At 49.9% G+C, this 25,031-nt stretch overlaps 1 protein-coding gene across 1 annotated transcript in view; it reads right to left on the bottom strand.

Moving 5' to 3' along the window:
- The window catches only part of CACNA1S (calcium voltage-gated channel subunit alpha1 S), a 268,666-nt gene that overhangs the window by 138,472 nt on the left and 105,163 nt on the right, over positions 1-25,031 (bottom strand). The window contains 6 exon segments of the mRNA XM_069946057.1: positions 2,695-2,855; positions 2,930-3,011; positions 3,818-3,966; positions 4,043-4,146; positions 11,559-11,758; positions 15,610-15,762. Of these exon segments, the coding sequence (XP_069802158.1) occupies positions 2,695-2,855; positions 2,930-3,011; positions 3,818-3,966; positions 4,043-4,146; positions 11,559-11,758; positions 15,610-15,762 (849 nt within the window).

The following is a 25,031-nucleotide window of genomic DNA, read 5'->3' on the forward strand; positions in this document are numbered from 1 at the left end:
GGCAGTGGCCGTTACTTCACCTTCTGCCATCTGCTGGCTAATTATTAGTATTGCAGACAGTCCCCGTATGACACAGGTCCCCAGTCCTCCCAGCCTTACTCTTGTATCTGCTAATAACTATTACAGGCTTATACTCCCTGCTATTATAGAGCGATGGGGCAGTGGCCGTTACTTCACCTTCTGCTGGCTAATTATTAGTATTGCAGACAGTCCCCGTATGACACAGGTCCCCAGTCCTCGCAGCCTTACTCTTGTATCTGCTAATAACTATTACAGGCTTATACTCCCTGCTATTATAGAGCGATGGGGCAGTGGCCGTTACTTCACCTTCTGCCATCTGCTGGCTAATTATTAGTATTGCAGACAGTCCCCGTATGACACAGGTCCCCAGTCCTCCCGGCCTTACTCTCTATATCTGCTAATAACTATTACAGGCTTATACTCCCTGCTATTATAGAGCGATGGGGCAGTGGCCGTTACTGCACCTTCTGCCATCTGCTGGCTAATTATTAGTATTGCAGACAGTCCCCGTATGACACAGGTCCCCAGTCCTCCCGGCCTTACTCTCTATATCTGCTAATAACTATTACAGGCTTATACTCCCTGCTATTATAGAGCGATGGGGCAGTGGCCGTTACTGCACCTTCTGCCATCTGCTGGCTCATCCATAGTACTGCAGACAGTCCCCGTATGACACAAGTCCCCAGTCCTCCCGGCCTTAATCACCCGGGTTTGAAGGCTGGTTGTTGAGGCTCCTCAGATCTTTTTATATACTGATGTTTCCCAGAAGGCCATGCACCTAGGATGTCACTGTACTGAGCGCTGTAACCAGCAGCCGGTGGGGTCTTCTGTGGCTGCTCCCCTGAGATCAGTCGTTTACCGTATTACTCTCACAGTGCTTGGATCATAGCGTACTGCCCCCCAGCACTATAAAGACTATAACACCTATCTGCGACCCACAAAGTCCAACCCGCGTCTGCAACCCCTCGGCCTCCGCAATCAACTCTCCCAGCTACCGCTTTTCCTCAACCTATGGAGGACTCCACCACAAGGGGGTCATTCACACGTCCATAGAATTCTGTCCGTACACGGCCGGTGTCCTGTGGACCAGGGAGCTCCTAGCATTGTGATGTCTGGAGCTCCTGAACAGTGTAAAATTTCATTTACACTAGTGTACTGACACAGCCGCGCGGCTCCCTACATCCTGATCCTGATGCTGGGAGCTCCCAGGTCCAGTCCGCAGGACACCAAACTAGACACCTTGGCTTCCTGCCGCACCTACTCAACAAGACCTGTTCACTCTATTGGAAAACTGCAAAAAACAAAATTGGGGACCATAAAAATAGGTCAAGACAGGTCAACGTTGGACGAGACTTGGAAGCGGCTTTATAATAACTCTTTAACCTGTTCTACGATACACATCACGGATCCCGGGGCCTCACCAGTCTGACCAGGAGGATGCCGGGGCCTCACCAGTCTGACCAGGAGGATGCCGGAACCTCACCAGTCTGACCAGGAGGATGCCGGAACCTCACCAGTCTGACCAGGAGGATGCCAGGGCCTCACCAGTCTGACCAGGAGGATGCCGGAACCTCACCAGTCTGACCAGGAGGATGCCAGGGCCTCACCAGTCTGACCAGGAGGATGCCGGGGCCTCACCAGTCTGACCAGGAGGATGCTGGGTCCTCACCAGTCTGACCAGGAGAATGCCGGGGCATTACCAGACGACGTCACGTCCCGGACCCCTGACTGCCTCCTCTCCTGCCTCAGCGACATCACAACCTGGACCCCTGCCGGCCTCCTGGTTCTGCTTCCCAAGCGAAATCATGACTAGGACCCCCGCCTGCCTTCTGAATCTCCTGCCCCATTGACGTCACTCACGACCCGGCTGATGGAGTGCCCACTCAGAGAGTCAATGAATGAGGCAGGACACCGCTACATCTATCAGCCCGGCCGGCCGAGTCGCAGGAAGTAAGGGGAAAATGAGTTCTGGCAGTGATCGTGACGTGGCACTCGGGGGGTAGAGTATCTCTGGTTTATTCTGTTCTCATTTTGGCCGGAGTTCCCCATAATATCCATTTTACTTTAATTATCAAGTTTTTCCACTAAATAAACATTCAAAAGCCAAAGTGTGAGTGGTCGGAGGTGGGACTGACCGCCCGGAGGTGGGACTGACCGCCCGGAGGTGGGACTGACCGCCCGGAGGTGGGACTGACCAGCCGGAGGTGGGACTGACCAGCCGGAGGTGGGACTGACTGCCCGGAGGTGGGACTGACCAGCCGGAGGTGGGACTGACCAGCCGGAGGTGGGACTGACCGCCCGGAGGTGGGACTGACCAGCCGGAGGTGGGACTGACCAGCCGGAGGTGGGACTGACCGCCCGGAGGTGGGACTGACCAGCCGGAGGTGGGACTGACCAGCCGGAGGTGGGACTGACCAGCCGGAGGTGGGACTGACCGCCCGGAGGTGGGACTGACCGCCCGGAGGTGGGACTGACCGCCCGGAGGTGGGACTGACCAGCCGGAGGTGGGACTGACCGCCCGGAGGTGGGACTGACCGCCCGGAGGTGGGACTGACCAGCCGGAGGTGGGACTGACCAGCCGGAGGTGGGACTGACCGCCCGGAGGTGGGACTGACCGCCCGGAGGTGGGACTGACCGCCCGGAGGTAGGGATTAGAGAGCGCCCCGCTCTTACCTTGCGCTTTGGTGAGGGCTTCTGGTTGGTTGTGATGTTCGGTGGCAATGATGACCGTGTTTAGCAGTATAACAATAATAACGAGCCAGTAGAAGAAGCGAGACTTCACCAGAGCGCGGCTCTTCCTCCGGAGCAGACGATGCCACTGGCGCCACTGACGACTAAACACAACAGGGAGCGGATATTAATGTATCAGCTCCTCCCCGTCCTCCATCACTGCACAGAAGATACTTACAAAAATGCTAGGAACTTGTTTATTCCCTCTGCGTCGTACAGACTCTCCGTCTCTGAGCCGCCCTCTTCTGACTGCAGCAGCCCTGAAATAAGGGAGAGCCCCATTACAGATTATAGAGAGACCGTAGAATCCCACACCAACATCCCCCCCTCCCCCCGCCAACATCCCATGGTAGCATCTGACGGCAACACCCCTGACACCCCTGCATCAACATCCCATGGTAACACCCCCGCACCAACATCCCGCGCCAACATCCCCAACCCAACACCCCCCGCGCCAACACCACATAGTAACACCCCCGCACCAACATCCCCCCGCCAATATCCCATGGTAACACCCTACGCCAACATCTCATGGTAACACCCCACGCCAACATCCCATCGTAACATCTCGTGGCAACATCTCATGGTAGCATCGTCCTACAGCATCTCATGGTAACACCCCTCACCAACATCCCATGGTAACACCCCCGCACCAACATCCCCCCACCAACATCCCGTGCCAACATCCCCAACCCAACCCCCCCCGCGCCAACACCACATAGTAACACCCCCGCACCAACATCCCCCCGCCAATATCCCATGGTAACACCCCACGCCAACATCTCATGGTAACACCCCACGCCAACATCCCATCGTAACATCTCGTGGCAACATCTCATGGTAGCATCGTCCTACAGCATCTCATGGTAACACCCCTCACCAACATCCCATGGTAACGTCTTTCGGCAACATCTCGCAGTAACACCCCACACCAACATCCCCCCCTCAACAACACCCCATGGTAACATCTTTCGGCAACACCTGCGCACCAACAACCCCACCTCATGGTAACACCCCTCGCCAACATCCCCCATCCGGCGGTACGAGGCTCCCTTTCTGCTCTCACCTTCTCTTCCCTCCATGTCGGAGTCCATCACTTCGGCGTGGGTGATCCAGTCCAGATAGCCCCGTAAGTCCTCGTCCATGGCCTGCTGTTCCCGCAGCTTCTGGAAAGCACCACGAGACTTGGCTTTTTCACGTTCTTTTGTAAACTCACTGAGACGAGAGATAAAATGTCAAAACATAAGAAATGTCGGAGTAGAAGTGAATGAGAGGAAAGTGTAAGTGTTACCCGCTCAGGACTCCGAGCACCAGGTTCAGCACAAAGAAGGAGCCCAGGAGGATGAGGCTGACAAAGTAGATCCACGGCCACTCGTTCCCAATGGCGTCATTCACCTGTACGGGGACAAGAGAAGGAGGCCGCCATCACTGCGCTGACTATCACGGGGATCCTTCTCTATTACCTCATATACAATACAGCTTCAGATGTGCTAAATAGCCCCAAACTGTCAAATGGGCGGAGCCAATGCTGAGAAATGAGAAGTGAACTCCATAGGTCACAGGTCACACTAAATGCACCAAACAAGTATAAAAAAATCACTGCCCGTGTGTGTATGTATATATATATCCGTTAGTGATGTCCATGTAGCCCTTGCTGTATATATATATATGTATGTGTGTGTATGTATGTATATACACTCACCGGCCACTTTATTAGGTACACCTGTCCAACTGCACGTTACCACTTAATTTCTAATCAGCCAATCACGTGGCGGCATTTAGGCATGTAGACATGGTCAAGACAATCTCCTGCAGTTCAAACCGAGCATCAGTATGGGGAAGAAAGGTGATTTGAGGCCTTTGAACGTGGCATGGTTGTTGGTGCCAGAAGGGCTGGTCTGAGTATTTCAGAAACTGCTGATCTACTGGGATTTTCACGCACAACCATCTCTAGGGTTTACAGAGAATGGTCCGAAAAAGAAAAACCATCCAGTGAGCGGCCGTTCTGTGGGCGGAAATGCCTTGTTGATGCCAGAGGTCAGAGGAGAATGGGCAGACTGGTTCCAGCTGATAGAAAGGCAACAGTGACTCAAATAGCCAACCGTTACAGCCAAGGTAGGCCGAAGAGCATCTCTGAGCGCACAGTACGGCCAACTCTGAGGCAGATGGGCTACAGCAGCAGAAGACCACACCGGGGGCCACTCCGCTCAGCTAAGAACAGGAAACTGAGGCTACAATTTGCACAAGCTCATCGAAATTGGACAGTAGAAGATTGGAAAAACGTTGCCTGGTCTGATGAGTCTCGATTTCTGCTGCGACATTCGGATGGTAGGGTCAGAATTTGGCGTCACCAACATGAAAGCATGGATCCATCCTGCCTTGTATCAGCGGTTCAGGCTGGTGGTGGTGGTGTCATGGTGTGGGGAATATTTTCTTGGCACTCTTTGGGCCCCTTGGTACCAATTGAGCATGGTTGCAACGCCACAGCCTACCTGAGTATTGTTGCTGACCATGTCCATCCCTTTATGACCACAATGGACCCAACATCTGATGGCGACTTTCAGCAGGATAATGCGCCATGTCATAAAGCTAGAATCATCTCAGACTGGTTTCTTGAACATGACAATGAGGTCACTGTACTCCAATGGCCTCCACAGTCACCAGATCTCAATCCAATAGAGCATCTTTGGGATGTGGTGGAACGGGAGATTGGCATCATGGATGTGCAGCCGACAAATCTGCGGCAACTGTGTGATGTCATCATGTCACTATGGACCAAAATCTCTGAGGAAGCTTCCAGCACCTTGTTGTATCTATGCCACCAAGAATTGAGGCAGTTCTTAAGGCAAAAGGGGGTCCGACCCGTTACTAGCATGGTGTACCTAATAAAGTGGCCGCTGAGTGTATATATAGTTAGTGATGTCCGTGCAGCACTTGCTGTGTGTGTATGTATGTGTGTATATGTGTATATATATATATATATATATATATATATATATACACACTCAGCGGCCACTTTATTAGGTACACCATGCTAGTAACGGGTTGGACCCCCTTTTGCCTTCAGAACTGCCCCAATTCTTGGTGGCATAGATACAACAAGGTGCTGGAAGCTTCCTCAGAGATTTTGGTCCATAGTGACATGATGACATCACACAGTTGCCGCAGATTTGTCGGCTGCACATCCATGATGCCAATCTATCACCATCTATCACTATTACACAGAGCTATGTGTCACTATTACACGTAGCCATGTATCACTATTACACGGAGCCATGTGTCACTATTACACGGAGCCATGTATCACTATTACACGGAGCCATGTATCACTATTACACGTAGCCATGTGTCACTATTACACGTAGCCATTTGTCACTATTACACGGAGCCATGTATCACTATTACACGTAGCCATGTATCACTATTACACGGAGCCATGTATCACTATTACACGTAGTATCACTATTACACGTAGCCATGTGTCACTATTACACGTAGCCATTTGTCACTATTACACGGAGCCATGTATCACCATTACACTGAGCCATGTATCACTATTACACGTAGCCATGTGTCACTATTACACGTAGCCATGTATCACTATTACACGTAGCCATGTGTCACCATTACACGTAGCCATGTGTCACCATTACACGTAGCCATGTGTCACTATTACACGTAGCCATGTATCACTATTACACGTAGTATCACTATTACACGTAGCCATGTATCACTATTACACGTAGCCATGTGTCACTATTACACGTAGCCATGTATCACTATTACACGTAGCCATGTATCACTATTACACGTAGTATCACTATTTCACGTAGCCATGTGTCACTATTACACGTAGCCATGTATCACTATTACACGTAGCCATGTATCACTATTACACGTAGCCATGTATCACTATTACACGTAGCCAAGTATCACTATTACACGGAGCCATGTGTCACTATTACACGTAGTGTCACTATTTCACGTAGCCATGTGTCACTATTACACGTAGCCATGTATCACTATTACACGTAGCCATGTATCACTATTACACGTAGCCATGTGTCACTATTACACGTAGCCATGTATCACTATTACACGTAGCCGTGTGTCACTATTACACGTAGCCATGTATCACTATTACACGTAGTATCACTATTACACGTAGCCATGTGTCACTATTACACGTAGCCATGTATCACTATTACACGTAGCCATGTATCACTATTACACGTAGTATCACTATTACACGTAGTGTCACTATTACACGGAGCCATGTATCACTATTACACGTAGCCATGTGTCACTATTACACGTAGCCATGTATCACTATTACACGTAGCCATGTATCACTATTACACGTAGCCATGTGTCACTATTACACGGAGCCATGTGTCACTATTACACGTAGCCATGTGTCACTATTACACGTAGCCAAGTATCACTATTACACGTAGCCATGTATCACTATTACACGTAGCCATGTATCACTATTACACGTAGCCATTTGTCACTATTACACGGAGCCATGTATCACCATTACACGGAGCCATGTGTCACCATTACACGGAGCCATGTGTCACCATTACACGTAGCCATGTGTCACTATTACACGTAGCCATGTATCACTATTACACGTAGCCATGTGTCACTATTACACGTAGCCATGTATCACTATTACACGTAGCCATGTGTCACCATTACACGTAGCCATGTGTCACTATTACACGTAGCCATGTGTCACTATTACACGTAGCCATGTGTCACTATTACACGTAGCCATGTATCACTATTACACGTAGCCATGTGTCACTATTACACGTAGCCATGTATCACTATTACACGTAGCCATGTATCACTATTACACGTAGCCATGTATCACTATTACACGTAGCCATGTATCACTATTACACGTAGCCATGTATCACTATTACACGTAGCCATGTATCACTATTACACGTAGCCATGTATCACTATTACACGTAGCCATGTATCACTATTACACGTAGCCATGTATCACTATTACACGTATATATACTGGGTGTGACGCTGTATCCTGGTCTCCGTATCACTATATACTGGGTGTGACGCTGTGTACTGGTCTCCGTATCACTATATACTGGGTGTGACGCTGTGTACTGGTCTCCGTATCACTATATACTGGGTGTGACGCTGTATCCTGGTCTCCGTATCACTATATACTGGGTGTGACGCTGTATCCTGGTCTCCGTATCACTATATACTGGGTGTGACGCTGTATCCTGGTCTCCGTATCACTATATACTGGGTGTGATGTTGTATCCTGGTCTCCGTATCACTATATACTGGGTGTGACGCTGTGTACTGGTCTCCGTATCACTATATAGTGGGTGTGACGCTGTATCCTGGTCTCCGTATCACTATATACTGGGTGTGACGCTGTATCCTGGTCTCCGTATCACTATATACTGGGTGTGACGCTGTATCCTGGTCTCCGTATCACTATATACTGGGTGTGACGCTGTATCCTGGTCTCTGTATCACTATATACTGGGTGTGACGCTGTATCCTGGTCTCCGTATCACTATATACTGGGTGTGACGCTGTATCCTGGTCTCCGTATCACTATATACTGGGTGTGACGCTGTATCCTGGTCTCCGTATCACTATATACTGGGTGTGACGCTGTGTACTGGTCTCTGTATCACTATATACTGGGTGTGACGCTGTATCCTGGTCTCCGTATCACTATATACTGGATGTGACGCTGTGTACTGGTCTCCGTATCACTATATACTGGGTGTGACGCTGTGTACTGGTCTCCGTATCACTATATAGTGGGTGTGACGCTGTATCCTGGTCTCCGTATCACTATATACTGGATGTGACGCTGTGTACTGGTCTCCGTATCACTATATACTGGATGTGACGCTGTGTACTGGTCTCCGTATCACTATATACTGGGTGTGACGCTGTGTACTGGTCTCCGTATCACTATATACTGGGTGTGACGCTGTGTACTGGTCTCCGTATCACTATATACTGGGTGTGACGCTGTATCCTGGTCTCCGTATCACTATATACTGGGTGTGACGCTGTGTACTGGTCTCCGTATCACTATATACTGGGTGTGACGCTGTATCCTGGTCTCTGTATCACTATATACTGGGTGTGACGCTGTATCCTGGTCTCCGTATCACTATATACTGGGTGTGACGCTGTATCCTGGTCTCCGTATCACTATATAGTGGGTGTGACGCTGTATCCTGGTCTCCGTATCACTATATACTGGGTGTGACGCTGTGTACTGGTCTCCGTATCACTATATAGTGGGTGTGACGCTGTATCCTGGTCTCCGTATCACTATATACTGGGTGTGACGCTGTATCCTGGTCTCCGTATCACTATATACTGGGTGTGACGCTGTATCCTGGTCTCCGTATCACTATATAGTGGGTGTGACGCTGTATCCTGGTCTCCGTATCACTATATACTGGGTGTGACGCTGTGTACTGGTCTCCGTATCACTATATACTGGGTGTGACGCTGTATCCTGGTCTCCGTATCACTATATACTGGGTGTGACGCTGTATCCTGGTCTCCGTATCACTATATAGTGGGTGTGACGCTGTATCCTGGTCTCCGTATCACTATATAGTGGGTGTGACGCTGTATCCTGGTCTCCGTATCACTATATACTGGGTGTGACGCTGTGTACTGGTCTCCGTATCACTATATACTGGGTGTGACGCTGTATCCTGGTCTCCGTATCACTATATACTGGGTGTGACGCTGTATCCTGGTCTCCGTATCACTATATACTGGGTGTGACGCTGTATCCTGGTCTCCGTATCACTATATACTGGGTGTGACGCTGTATCCTGGTCTCTGTATCACTATATACTGGGTGTGACGCTGTATCCTGGTCTCCGTATCACTATATACTGGGTGTGACGCTGTATCCTGGTCTCCGTATCACTATATACTGGGTGTGACGCTGTATCCTGGTCTCCGTATCACTATATACTGGGTGTGACGCTGTATCCTGGTCTCCGTATCACTATATACTGGTGTGTGACGCTGTATCCTGGTCTCTGTATCACTATATACTGGGTGTGACGCTGTATCCTGGTCTCCGTATCACTATATACTGGGTGTGACGCTGTATCCTGGTCTCCGTTATCACTATATACTGGGTGTGACGCTGTGTACTGGTCTCCGTATCACTATATAGTGGGTGTGACGCTGTATCCTGGTCTCCGTATCACTATATACTGGGTGTGACGCTGTATCCTGGTCTCCGTATCACTATATACTGGGTGTGTGACGCTGTATCCTGGTCTCCGTATCAGTATATAGTGGTGTTGTGACGCTGTATCCTGGTCTCCGTATCACTATATACTGGGTGTGACGCTGTATCCTGGTCTCTGTATCACTATATACTGGGTGTGACGCTGTATCCTGGTCTCCGAATCACTATATACTGGGTGTGACGCTGTATCCTGGTCTCTGTATCACTATATACTGGGTTTGTGACGCTGTATCCTGGTCTCCGTATCACTATATACTGGGTGTGACGCTGTATCCTGGTCTCCGTATCACTATATACTGGGTGTGACGCTGTATCCTGGTCTCCGTATCAGTATATAGTGGGTGTGACGCTGTATCCTGGTCTCCGTATCACTATATACTGGGTGTGACGCTGTATCCTGGTCTCTGTATCACTATATACTGGGTGTGACGCTGTATCCTGGTCTCCGTATCACTATATACTGGGTGTGACGCTGTATCCTGGTCTCCGTATCAGTATATAGTGGGTGTGACGCTGTATCCTGGTCTCCGTATCACTATATACTGGGTGTGACGCTGTGTACTGGTCTCCGTATCACTATATACTGGGTGTGACGCTGTATCCTGGTCTCCGTATCACTATATACTGGGTGTGACGCTGTATCCTGGTCTCCGTATCACTATATACTGGGTGTGACGCTGTATCCTGGTCTCTGTATCACTATATACTGGGTGTGACGCTGTATCCTGGTCTCCGTATCACTATATACTGGGTGTGACGCTGTATCCTGGTCTCCGTATCAGTATATAGTGGGTGTGACGCTGTATCCTGGTCTCCGTATCACTATATACTGGGTGTGACGCTGTATCCTGGTCTCCGTATCACTATATACTGGGTGTGACGCTGTATCCTGGTCTCCGTATCACTATATAGTGGGTGTGACGCTGTATCCTGGTCTCCGTATCACTATATACTGGGTGTGACGCTGTATCCTGGTCTCCGTATCACTATATACTGGGTGTGACGCTGTGTACTGGTCTCCGTATCACTATATACTGGGTGTGACGTTGTATCCTGGTCTCCGTATCACTATATAGTGGGTGTGACGATGTATCCTGGTCTCTGTATCACTATATACTGGGTGTGACGCTGTGTACTGGTCTCCGTATCACTATATACTGGGTGTGACGCTGTATCCTGGTCTCCGTATCACTATATACTGGGTGTGACGCTGTATCCTGGTCTCCGTATCACTATATACTGGGTGTGACGCTGTATCCTGGTCTCCGTATCACTATATAGTGGGTGTGACGCTGTATCCTGGTCTCCGTATCACTATATACTGGGTGTGACGCTGTATCCTGGTCTCCGTATCACTATATACTGGGTGTGACGCTGTATCCTGGTCTCCGTATCACTATATACTGGGTGTGACGCTGTATCCTGGTCTCCGTATCACTATATACTGGGTGTGAGCCCGGGGGGATAACATAGTATATAACACAGTAAGTAACAGGAGATAAAGGAGGGAACTCACCCAGTACAGGACTTCGGTCCACCCCTCCATGGTTATACACGTGTATACCGTCAGCATAGCAAAACCAAAGTTGTCAAAATGAGTGATCCCCTGGTTCGGACCCGGCCACCACCCCCGGCACTCGGTGCCATTGATTGTGCACTGACGACCTTGACCTGTAGTACTACAAGGAGCAGGCTTGTCCACAGCGGCTATTATGTCTGAAAATAAAATTATGAGAATTAGTATGAAGTCTCCATTACAGATGGTTTGTAAGACTGAAAAAGACATTCATCCCTCCCTCCCTCCATCATCCATCCCTCCCTATATCCATCATCCATCTATGCCTCCCTCCATTTATCATCCATCTATCCCTCTATCCTTCCCTCCATCCATCTATCCCTCCCTCCATCATCCATCTATCCCTCCCTATAGCCATCATCCATCTATGCCTCCCTCCCTCCATCCATCATCCATCTATCCCTCTATCCTTCCCTCTATCCTTCCCTCCATCCATCTATCCCTCTATCCTTCCTTCCCTCCATCTCTAGTGTCCCAGTACAGGTGTGCCATCTTGTATACCACCCATATAAAGGTAACCTCCACAACTTGGTGTCCAACCTTCACCTGTTTGTTCAGTACAGCTGAAGGTGAAATGGCTGACTGTTCAGCTGTTTCTACTGTTCTAACAGTTCCTAACAGTCAGGACAATCTACCAAGGCAAGAGATTGATCCTCAGTGAGACAAAGGGACCAAGTCGAAGTATCACACTGGTACCTGCTCGACTTCCTCTTTATAACAGTGTCAGCAGTCTGGAAGCACAGACAGATATATGACCGGTCCAATGTGTCTCCTGACCTCTATATACAGCAGTTTGGAAGCACAGACAGATATATACAGGTCCCATGTGTCTCCTGACCTCTATATATCAGTGTCAGCAGTCTGGAAGCACAGATATATGAAAGGTCCTAGGTGTCCTGACCTCTACATAACAGTGTAGGCAGTCTGAAAGCACAGACAGATATATGACCGGTCCCATGTGTCTCCTGACCTCTATATACAGCAGTCTGGAAGCACAGACATATATATATGACAGGTCCCATGTGTCCCCTGACCTCTATATAACAGTGTCAGCAGTCTGGAAGCAAAGACATATATGATAGGTCCCATGTGTCCCCTGACCTCTATATAACAGTGTCAGCAGTCTGGAAGCACAGACAGATATATGAGGGGTCCCATGTGTCTCCTAACCTCTATACAACAGTGTCAGCAGTCTGGAAGCACAGACAGATATATGACAGGTCCCATGTGTCTCCTGACCTCTATATAACAGTGTCAGCAGTCTGGAAGCACAGACAGATATATGACAGGTCCCATGTGTCTCCTGACCTCTATATAACAGTGTCAGCAGTCTGGAAGCACAGACAGATATGTGACAGGTCCCATGTGTCTCCTGACCTCTATATAACAGTGTCAGCAGTCTGGAAGCACAGACAGATATATGACAGGTCCCATGTGTCTCCTGACCTCTATATAACAGTGTCAGCAGTCTGGAAGCACAGACAGATATAGGACAGGTCCCATGTGTCTCCTAACCTCTATATAACAGTGTCAGCAGTCTGGAAGCACAGACAGATATGACAGGTCCCATGTGTCTCCTGACCTCTATATAACAATGTCAGCAGTCTGGAAGCACAGACAGATATATGAGGGGTCCCATGTGTCCTGACCTCTATATAACAGTGTCAGCAGTCTGGAAGCAAAGACAGATATATGAGGGGTCCCATGTGTCTCCTGACCTCTATATAACAGTGTCAGCAGTCTGGAAGCACAGACAGATATATGAGGGGTCCCATGTGTCTCCTGACCTCTATATAACAGTGTCAGCAGTCTGGCAGCACAGACAGATATATGACAGGTCCCATGTGTCCCCTGACCTCTATATAACAGTGTCAGCAGTCTGGAAGCACAGACAGATATATGACAGGTCCCATGTGTCTCCTAACCTCTATACAACAGTGTCAGCAGTCTGGAAGCACAGACAGATATATGAAGGGTCCCATGTGTCTCCTGACCTCTATATAACAGTGTCAGCAGTCTGGAAGCACAGACAGATATATGAGGGTCCCATGTGTCTCCTGACCTCTATATAACAGTGTCAGCCTCTCAAGAAACACGTGCAGTCATCATTGCACTGCCCAAAAATGGCCGAACAGGGAACAGTATCGCAGCTAGAAAGATTGCACCTCAGTCACCAATCTATCATATCATCAAGAACTTCAAGGAGAGAGGTTCCATTGTTGCCAAAACGGCTTCAGGGCGCCCAAGAAAGACCAGCGAGCGCCAGGACCGTCTCTTAGAAGTGTGGTCAGCTGCGGGATGGGACTACCAGCAGTGCAGAGCTTGGTCAGGAATGGCAGCAGGCAGGTGTGAGGGCATCTGCACTGTGCACTGTGAGACTGCGGAGACTCTTGGAGCAAGGCCTGGTCTCATGGAGGGCAGCAAAGAAGCCACTCTCTCCAGAAAAAACATCAGGGACAGACTGATATTCTGCAAAAGGTCCAGGGAGTGGACTGCTGAGGACTGGGGGAAAGGTCCAGGGAGCGGACTGCTGAGGACTGGGGGAAAGGTCCAGGGAGTGGACTGCTGAGGACTGGGGGAAAGGTCCAGGGAGTGGATTGCTGAGGACTGAGGGAAAGGTCCAGGGAGTGGATTGCTGAGGACTGGGGAAAGGTCCAGGGAGAGGACTGCTGAGGACTGGGGGAAAGGTCCAGGGAGGGGACTGCTGAGGACTGAGGGAAAGGTCCAGGGAGAGGACTGCTGAGGACTGGGGGAAAGGTCCAGGGAGAGGACTGCTGAGGGCTGGGGGAAAGGTCCAGGGAGTGGACTGCTGAGGACTGGGGGAAAGGTCCAGGGAGCGGACTGCTGAGGACTGGGGGAAAGGTACAGGGAGAGGACTGCTGAGGACTGGGGGAAAGGTCCAGGGAGTGGACTGCTGAGGAATGGGGGAAAGGTCCAGGGAGTGGACTGCTGAGGACTGGGGGAAAGGTCCAGGGAGCGGACTGCTGAGGACTGGGGGAAAGGTACAGGGAGAGGACTGCTGAGGACTGGGGGAAAGGTCCAGGGAGTGGACTGCTGAGGACTGGGGGAAAGGTCCAGGGAGTGGACTGCTGAGGACTGGGGGAAAGGTCCAGGGAGGGGACTGCTGAGGACTGGGGGAAAGGTCCAGGGAGTGGACTGCTGAGGACTGGGGGAAAGGTCCAGGGAGTGGACTGCTGAGGACTGGGGGAAAGGTCCAGGGAGTGGACTGCTGAGGACTGGGGGAAAGGTCCAGGGAGGGGACTGCTGAGGACTGGGGGAAAGGTCCAGGGAGGGGACTGCTGAGGACTGGGGAAAGGTCCAGGGAGTGGACTGCTGAGGATTTGGGGAAAAGGTCCAGGGAGGGGACTGCTGAGGACTGGGGGAAAGGTCCAGGGAGTGGACTGCTGAGGACTGGGGGAAAGGCCCAGGGAGTGGACTGCTGAGGACTGGGGGAAAGGTACAGGGAGCAGACGGCTGAGGACTGGGGGAAAGGTACAGGGAGTGGACTGCTGAGGACTGGGGGAAAGGTCCAGGGAGTGGACTGCTGAGGACTGGGGGAAAGGTCCAGGGAGCGGACTGCTGAGGACTGGGGGAAAGGTGCAGGGAGTGGACTGCTGAGGACTGGGGGAAAGGTCCAGGGAGGGGACTGCTGAGGACTGGGGGAAAGGTCCAGGGAGGGGACTGCTGAGGACTGGGGGAAAGGTCCAGGGAGGGGACTGCTGAGGACTGGGGGAAAGGTCCAGGGAGTGGACTGCTGAGGACTGGAGGAAAGGTCCAGGGAGTGGACTGCTGAGGACTGAGGGAAAGGTCCAGGGAGTGGACTGCTGAGGACTGGAGGACAGGTCCAGGGAGTGGACTGCTGAGGACTGGGGGAAAGTCATTGGCTCTCATCAATGCCCTTTATATGTGGGGTCCCATGTGTCTCCTGACCTCTATATAACAGTGTCAGCAGTCTGGAAGGTGAGTTGCTTTCTGATATTACACTTCTTACCTGTTCCTTTATAATAACAAGTCTTGTGCATCTTCCCAGAAAACAGCTCCAGTCCAACAATGGCATATATAATAATCATGAAGAGAACCAGCAGGGCGATATGCAGGAGCGGAACCATCGCCTTAATGATGGAGTTCAGCACCACTTGAAGACCTGAGGAAGAAAGGAATTATTCAGAAAGAGTACATCATTTTCTGACCGTCAGACGTTTCTTTGGCATTGGTTATAAATCATGGGATTCTTTAAGTGATTCCATGAAATCTCTTCAATCTACAGCGCATCACTGACAAAAAATAAGTGGAAAAAATGGCATGCTAAAAAAAGCATTGATAAGCTGGCAACCTGTGATGTAGTAGCTTTGTATTTGCATTCCAATAGAACAGGGACTGTCTGCTTTGGCTTACTACCTGGACTCTTACAGTAATTCCTGTCACTTTGTGTGTCAGGACACGCTGTCCACAGCTCTCCTGGGTGAAGTTATCGCTGTGAGTCACCTGTTAGGTTACATCAGGTGGCCTGTTCTAAAACATTTTCTGGCAGCAGAATAAGGGACAATGAAACTATTTCTGCTGCCAGACACCATTTTAGAACAGGCCACCTGACATAATGTGAAACATGATTATCTTCACCAAGGAGAGCTGTGGACAGTGTGTACTGACACACAAAGTAACAGGACAGGAGCCATTTGCGTTTGCTGAGGTGGACAGTATGAACTTGGATTCCACCTGTTATTTTGGAGGAAACTATTTCCTTTCTGGATATTACTGTGTGAGTCCAAGCTGGCAAATGTTTGTTTGGCAAATTACCCCTTATAGGTCGGGTTCACACTAAGTGAAACACGAGGCCGTTCTGTGACCTGGCCGGGTCACAGAACGGCCTGTGTCAGTGAAGATCATCCCGACCGGTACTGCAGTACCAGCCGGATGAACTTTATTTGTGCTGAATTGGGATGCGGGTGCATCTGTGTGCGCCCGCATCCCTATTCACTATAGCCGACAATGGAGAGTGCGGCCAGAACCGCACTCTCCATTGTGTGACCTGTCAGGCTGCTATTCAATGACATGTCAGTTTTTCATGCTGCTGCTAGGGATCCTGGCCTGAGTGTATACTATGTGTATACACTCTGGCCGGGATTCCCGCAGACTGCAGTTTGGTGACCCACCACGGGTGTATTGTGTCTCCCCTTTGCACCTCTCTAAAAAGCTTCTTAATCCAGGTTAGGTGGTGATGAAGTGCACTCTACAAGTTTCACCACTAGATGTCAGTATTTTTTTTATGTATTCCTATGTGTTGCACAGCTGAAGTTAAGAATTGGTTACTACTTTATGTGTACCATGTACTCTTGCTAACCTATAGGAGATGCTCTCTACTTCTAGCCTCTTTCTTTCTTTTGCACACACTCCTTTCCACCACTCACAGGGTAGATTACTTAGGCCCTGTAGGAAAGAGTTACTTGGTGGGAGGAAGTGTAGCATCAGTCCTTACCCAGATTCTCAAGGGAGAAGGACACACAAAGCAAACTTCCCTGCTGTAGCCAAGCCAGGGCCTGGCTCTGCCAGGACCTTTGTCGGGGACGCAAGTTCAGTTCAGTCTGGTCTAGTCGAAGACACGTATGGTCATATGCAGCTAGAGACAACCAGTTCTTTCAGTACTTCTACTATATCTACTATGCAGTGCTAGAGACAACAAGATGGAGAAGAGTCGAGGAACATTCTAGCCTACGCTGTGAACCAGTCTAAAAGGTGCAGGGCAGTATCCTGATATACAAGAGGAACTAGCCTGGATAGGACAAAGCTACCAGAAGGTCTACATATTCTATGTCCCAGTGCAGGTAACTGGGACACCCCTGGGAGCTTAGCTTCACCCACATAACAACCACTGGGGCTTATATAAACCTTGGAGTACGAGTCAATCGACACTGTAGGGCAGAAGGTGGTCAGAATATAGTCTATACACAGGTACAAGTAACTTCTTACTCTAAAGTATTCTCGCACGTTCCGGCAGAGTACATTGCTACATTGGGTTAGGACTCCCTTGACAAACTCCTCTCCTCTTCGCTGCTCTACTCTACTTTCAACTTTTCAAGCACCGCTACAACTACCTCTACTCTACTCCTTTAAGTATTACCTCAAGCACAAACGAGTTGAAGCACTAAAGTCCGTGTAAAGATTTATCTATTTGCTGCCAGAGTGTTTTGTATTATCCAGAGACTGTACAGTAATATGTTATATTTCTATCACTAGGACTCCTTTCCTCTGCACCAGCACCTATACACACACCACCAGCACCTATACACACAGCACCGGCACCTTTACACACAGCACCTATACAGACAGCACAGGCACCTAAACACACACAGCACCAGCACCTAGACACACAGCACCTATACAGACAGCACAGGCACCTATACACACACAGCACCAGCACCTATACACACAGCACCTATACAGACAGCAAAGGCAGCTATACACACACACACACAGCACCTATACACACAGCACAGGCACCTATACACACACAGCACCAGCACCTATACACACAGCACGTATACACACAGCACCAGCACCTATACACACAGCACCTATACACACAGCACTGGCACCTATACACACAGCACCTATACAGACAGCACAGGCACCTATACACACACAGCACCAGCACCTATACAGACAGCACAGGCACCTATACGCACACACAGCACCTATACAGACAGCACAGGGACCTATACACACAGCACCAGCACCTATACACACAGCACCTATACACACAGCACAGGCACCTATACACACAGCACCTGCACCTATGCACACTAGCCGCTCACCTATACACACAGCACCGGCACCTATACACACAGCACCTATACACACAGTACCGGCACCTATACACACAGCACCGGCACCTATACACACAGCAGCTGCACCTATGCACACTAGCCGCTCACCTATACACACAGCACCTATACACACAGTACCGGCACCTATACACACAGCACCGGCACCTATACACACACAGCACCAGCACCTATACAGACAGCACAGGCACCTATACGCACACACAGCACCTATACAGACAGCACAGGGACCTATACACACAGCACCAGCACCTATACACACAGCACCTATACAGACAGCACAGGCACCTATACACACACACAGCACCTATACAGACAGCACAGGGACCTATACACACACAGCACCTATACAGACAGCAAAGGCAGCTATACACACACACAGCACCTATACACAGCAGCGGCACCTATACACACAGCAGCGGCACCTATACACACAGCACAGGCACCTATACACACACAGCACCAGCACCTATACACACAGCACGTATACACACAGCACAGGCACCTATACACACACAGCACCAGCACCTATACACACAGCACCTATACAGACAGCACTGGCACCTATACACACAGCACCTATACACACAGCACAGGCACCTATACACACACAGCACCAGCACCTATACACACAGCACGTATACACACAGCACAGGCACCTATACACACACAGCACCAGCACCTATACACACAGCACCTATACAGACAGCACTGGCACCTATACACACAGCACCTATACAGACAGCACAGGCACCTATACACACACAGCACCTATACAGACAGCACAGGGACCTATACACACAGCACCTATACAGACAGCAAAGGCAGCTATACACACACAGCACCTATACACAGCACAGGCACCTATACACACACAGCACCAGCACCTATACACACAGCACCTATACACACAGCACAGGCACCTATACACTCACAGCACCAGCATCTATACACACAGCACCTATACAGACAGCACAGGCACCTATACACACACACAGCACCTATACAGACAGCACAGGGACCTATACACACAGCACCTATACAGACAGCAAAGGCAGCTATACACACACAGCACCTATACACAGCACCGGCACCTATACACACAGCACAGGCACCTATACACACACAGCACCAGCACCTATACACACAGCACGTATACACACAGCACAGGCACCTATACACACAGCACCTATACAGACAGCACAGGCACCTATACACACAGCACCGGCACCTATACACACAGCACAGGCACCTATACGCACACACAGCACCTATACAGACAGCACAGGGACCTATACACACACAACACCAGCACTTATACACACAGCACGTATACACACAGCACAGGCACCTATACACACAGCACCTGCACCTATGCACACTAGCCGCTCACCTATACACACAGCACCGGCACCTATACACACAGCACCTATACACACAGTACCGGCACCTATACACACAGCACCGGCACCTATACACACAGCAGCTGCACCTATGCACACTAGCCGCTCACCTATACACACAGCACCTATACACACAGTACCGGCACCTATACACAAAGCACCGGCACCTATACACACTAGCCGCTCACCTATACACACAGCACCGGCACCTATACACACAGCACCTATACACACAGTACCGGCACCTATACACACAGTACCGGCACCTATACACACAGCCCCGGCACCTATACACACACAGCACCAGCACCTATGCACACTAGCTGCATTGGGTTATTTTCCCCCTTTCTGTGGGTGGTGGTACCGATAGTCCGGGTGGGTCAGTTGCCACTCAGGACTCCTGTGACAAGAGCCCAAGGGACCCATAACAGCCCGGCAGGTCTCCGACCATTTGGGGAACAGCACAGTCACAACACAAAGAAGGTACCAACCTCCCACCTGTCTGCTGGACTAGCACTGGTGTCACGGCTATACCATCACTGGCTGAGCTGTACAGCATATATGTATATATATATATATATATATATATATATATACACACCCCATCACTGGCTGAGCTGACCATCATCATCAGTGCAAAAAGACCAACACAGCAGTGCATGTAGCTTTTGTATTTTTTTGTATCAAGGCCGTTGTAGCAAAATCTTACTGTGTGTCAATCTAGCCATAGAAGGTAAAGCGCAGGTAATTCTGGGTTGATGGCCTGGTGGTGCTATCCAGCGCGCTACCAACAACATTCCGTATAGAGAATGGCATCAGCTATGACGCAACTCCGCTGTGAAATCTGCTGAGATGCATCAATGCCTATTAGCGGTTATCCGGGACGGCTCAGCTTGGTTGCATCACCAGGGTGTGGACATGGACAACGCATCCCTTGCCGACATCTGGTGGTGGTGGTGGAAGATTCTGAGCCTGTGGTCACACAAACATTATCACACCTATATAAGCTGTAACTTCCCCCCTGCCATCCCTATCAGCAATCATGATATCGCTCATAGGGGTCCCAGGGTGGAGGGGGAGATGCAAATTAGTGTAAGAGAAAAAGTTTTTTCACATATAAAAAAATCCCATCCTATAATAAAATTAAAAACCACCTGCCTGGGGGCGGGACCGGAAGTCGATGGAGACGGTCGCATAGAGGGAGAGCTCCGCTCCACGCTACCTGCACAAGCGGTTTTCTGCCACACCTGGTCGTGCTGCCCACCTGATATGGGTCTGAAGAAGACACAGAAGACCCGCAGCAACCAGCCGACCCCTCGGACGACGCCTATCTGGCAAGTACGCCACAGGGACCAAAATCCAAGATGGCCTCCGACCCAGGCTCCCCAGCCATGTTAATGACGCTCCAGACCATGGAGGCCCCCAGTGACTCCCCGTCATCCCGGCGGACCCCCACTTGGGCCAAAGAAACACCGGCTGTCCTCCGGGGCATCCCGTACAACCCGGCGGCTGCGCCATTCAGGCCAGAGATGCAACGCTGCACCACTCCACCTGCAGCCCAGCTGACCGCCAGCACGGAGGTCCGGACCTCCGCATCCAGGTACCTCTGGTGGGGACCCCGCAGGACCCGACCCCCTTACCCAAACCCCAAAGGGTTACCACACATGCGAGTGTGGCTGCAGTGCCCCTCCCCCAAGCCCCGGAGCATAGCTCCTCTCCACAGGGCCAAGCAGATGGGACAGGCAGCTCATCCCCACACCATAACCCTGACAGACCGGAATGGTGGTCCTCACAATCCACCACCTCTAATAGGGAGGATAACCCTTTGCTAGCTGGCGCTCACTGGTCCCACTATCTGAGAAATATGTCTACTAAAGAGGACTTTAAGGGTCTTATTACTGAAGTGAAAGAAACTTTTAAAGCTGAAATTACAGTGATTGGCCAAGATTTACTAAACATGGGGCAGCGCATAGACCCCCTGGAAGAGGACCACGACAATACTCGGGCCTACATTAAGGATCTTCAAGCCACAGTTTATGAGCGGCACACGGCTATATGTGAATACCAGAGGCACCTAGAAGACATAGACAACAGGGGGCGGAGACATAACATTCGTGTACGTGGTCTTCCAGAACAGATCCCTGACTCTGAACTTCGACCCACCCTGGAAGATCTATTTAACCAAATACTGAAGGCACCAGGTGAACATAGAGTGACAATGGATAGGGCTCACCGTGCCCTTAGGCCTAAAGCCGCCTCACCGCTGCCGAGGGATGTCATATGTTGTATAACTGAAGCTATAACGTCACGGGCCAGAGAACTGCGAGACATTGTCCATGAGGGTGTCACCTTACAGCTCCTCCCTGATCTTTCATGGGTCACACTGCCAAAACGGAGACGTCTTCGCCCTCTCCTGCAAACGCTTCGAGATTCGGAGATCCCATACCGGTGGGGATTTCCCTTCAGTCTTACTGCACGACGAGATGGGAGATGGGCTACATTGAGGGTGGCGGGAGATCTGGAGCACTTCTGCACAACACTGGACATTCCACCTTCTCGCATGCAAAACTGGGAGTTATTGCCACCACCACCTCCTCCTCCTCGCCCGCCGGTGTGGACCCCGGTTACTCCCTACAGAAGGCGCACTGCTCCTGCTTCCAAGGAGGGAAGGCTACCTCGACAGATTCGCAGACTGCTTTGGATTGGACCCAATGTGCTGAGTATATGCCTGGGCTGGACACTTGTTCCATGACCTCAGTTTTAGTCTGCCTATTTACTAACCGCTACCATATGTTCTCATATTCTTCCTGCAGTAGCTATGGAGCTTGGCTGATTCATTGATTATGCGCGGTTCTCCCCCTCTCTGCCTCGTCTCCGTCTCCCCTCTTCAGGTCTATCTTCCCCTATATCCCACTGTATAAGCTACCGCTCACCCTTGTTCCTCCCTCTCAGTGGGTGTGGGTGGAGCACTGGTGGCTCACCCGCTATAAGAGTATTTTGTTTTGTCAGATTATTTGTACCCCCTCCTCATGTTTCTCCCTTTGTTTTTCAGACAATGAGCTTACTATCTTATGGATTGGAGCAGTCTGGCTGTGGTCTGGGAAAGGCGACTGAGGTGTCCTTCTATATCTTCCCCATGGGATAGGGCTCGCTGTCTTGGAGTCTCCACTGGCTCCTCTTGGGGGACCTAGGTACATATCTGTTTTCTGTCATGGTGCGTCTCCTGACATTAAACGTGAAGGGTCTTAACTCTGATGTAAAGAGGCGCCTGCTCCTTAGAGAGCTGAAGGCCCTACAAATAGACATCGCTTTTATCCAGGAGACACGCCATGATAGATCCTCAACGTTTAAATTTGCACACTTCCAATTTCCGAATGTCTATTCGGCCTCTAAAGACAAGAACACAGCTGGGGCAGCTATTATGATCTGTAACTCTGTCCCCTTCCAGGTGACAGATTCAGATTTGGACCCCCGGGGAGGTATGCTATTGTTAGAGGACAACTGGAGGGTGCCCCGATCACCCTGTGTAATGTATATGCGCCTAATGAAGGGCGCTTTATGGAGCGAATATACGCCAAGTTAGCTAAATTGCCACCGTCATTGCTGCTGCTGCGTGGGGGTCTTAATACTTCTCTCTCGGAAACATGGGACAGATCTGCTGTGACGCACCACAAATGATGCGAGCGCAGCATTTGTTGGACTTTTGGAGGGTCATCCAATTGATAAAACCTACACTTTCTTTTCCCTCCCACACTCTACACATACTCGGATAGACCTCTTCTTAGGAAATATTTTGGGCCTCCGTGCACTGAAACATTCCGAGATCCACCCCATTACCTGGTCAGACCACGCTCCGGTTACCATAGATTTGGAATTATCCTTGCGGGCCAGTAGTTTGTCATTGGCGACTCAATGAGTCGTTGATAAAAAAAACACTGTTCATAGAGAAAAACTAGGGCAGGCTCTTTGTGAGTATTTCCAGGTCAATGAGGGTGGTGTCTCGGAATTCTCCACCCTATGGGAAGCCCATAAAGCTTTTTTTATTGGCAATTGTATTGCTCTGTCCTCCCATCTTAAGAAGTCGACTTCTCACCTAACCAATCTATATAAACAGCAGTTACAGATTAAAGAGTCACTTCTAGCCCACAAGCCTTCCCTCTCCGTACTTAGAGATGTAGTGGCGCTGCGTAGTAAACTAAAGGACCTTGCCTTAGCTCATGTGGAGAAATTATTATCCTTCACTAGACATAAATATTACCATAAGGCCAACAAGACTCACCCACTTCTAGCTTCTCAACTCAGAGATGAGACCCTGAAAACCCACGCCATATACCTTAAAGGATGGAGACGGAAACCTGCGCTATGACCCGAAGGGATCGCCTCCGTGTTTTCCAAATATTACTCTACCCTCTACTCTCTCCCTAATACACTCCCCACAGACGCCCACACACCGAATCAGCTCCTGGGGGACTATCTGGAGAAATCCACTTACCCACAGTAACAGATGACCTGACATTACTTAATGGCCAAGTCACAGAAGGAACACAAAAAAATGAGCGCCTCTAGGGATTACACTAGGTGGACAAGTATCCATACACCCAAAAGCCCCAAAACACACCTACATGGTCCCCAGATCTAAAATGTAACTTTTAATTGGCTTCTATTAAAATGTTAACAACTGTTTATAACTGCTGGTTAAACACACACACGACTGTCCCTGATTAGTAGTCGGTACGTCCCTGGTAGGGATAAAGAGAATCAGATAGCTGCAGACTATTGACTCTTCACTACTAAATATATGTATGTAAACGCTGGGACAGATTGAGGTATATTAAAACAAAAACCGCATAGGGGCTATACAGTACATACATATATTTAGTAGTGAAGAGTCAATAGTCTGCAGCTATCTGATTCTCTTTATCCCTACCAGGGACGTACCGACTACTAATCAGGGACAGTCGTGTGTTTAACCAGCAGTTATATACAGTTGTTAACATTTTAATAGAAGCCAATTAAAGGTTACATTTTAGATCTGGGGACCATGTACTGTAGGTGTGTTTTGGGGCTTTTGGCCCTACTTTTGGGTGTGTGAAGTCACAGAAGAAGAACTGACGGAGGGTCTCCCTAAGGGGAAATCCCCGGGCCCAGATGGCCTTTCCTATTCTTAT

The sequence above is a fragment of the Dendropsophus ebraccatus genome, chromosome 11 (genome assembly GCF_027789765.1).
Source record: "Dendropsophus ebraccatus isolate aDenEbr1 chromosome 11, aDenEbr1.pat, whole genome shotgun sequence".
NCBI classification, from domain to species: Eukaryota; Metazoa; Chordata; class Amphibia; order Anura; family Hylidae; genus Dendropsophus; species Dendropsophus ebraccatus.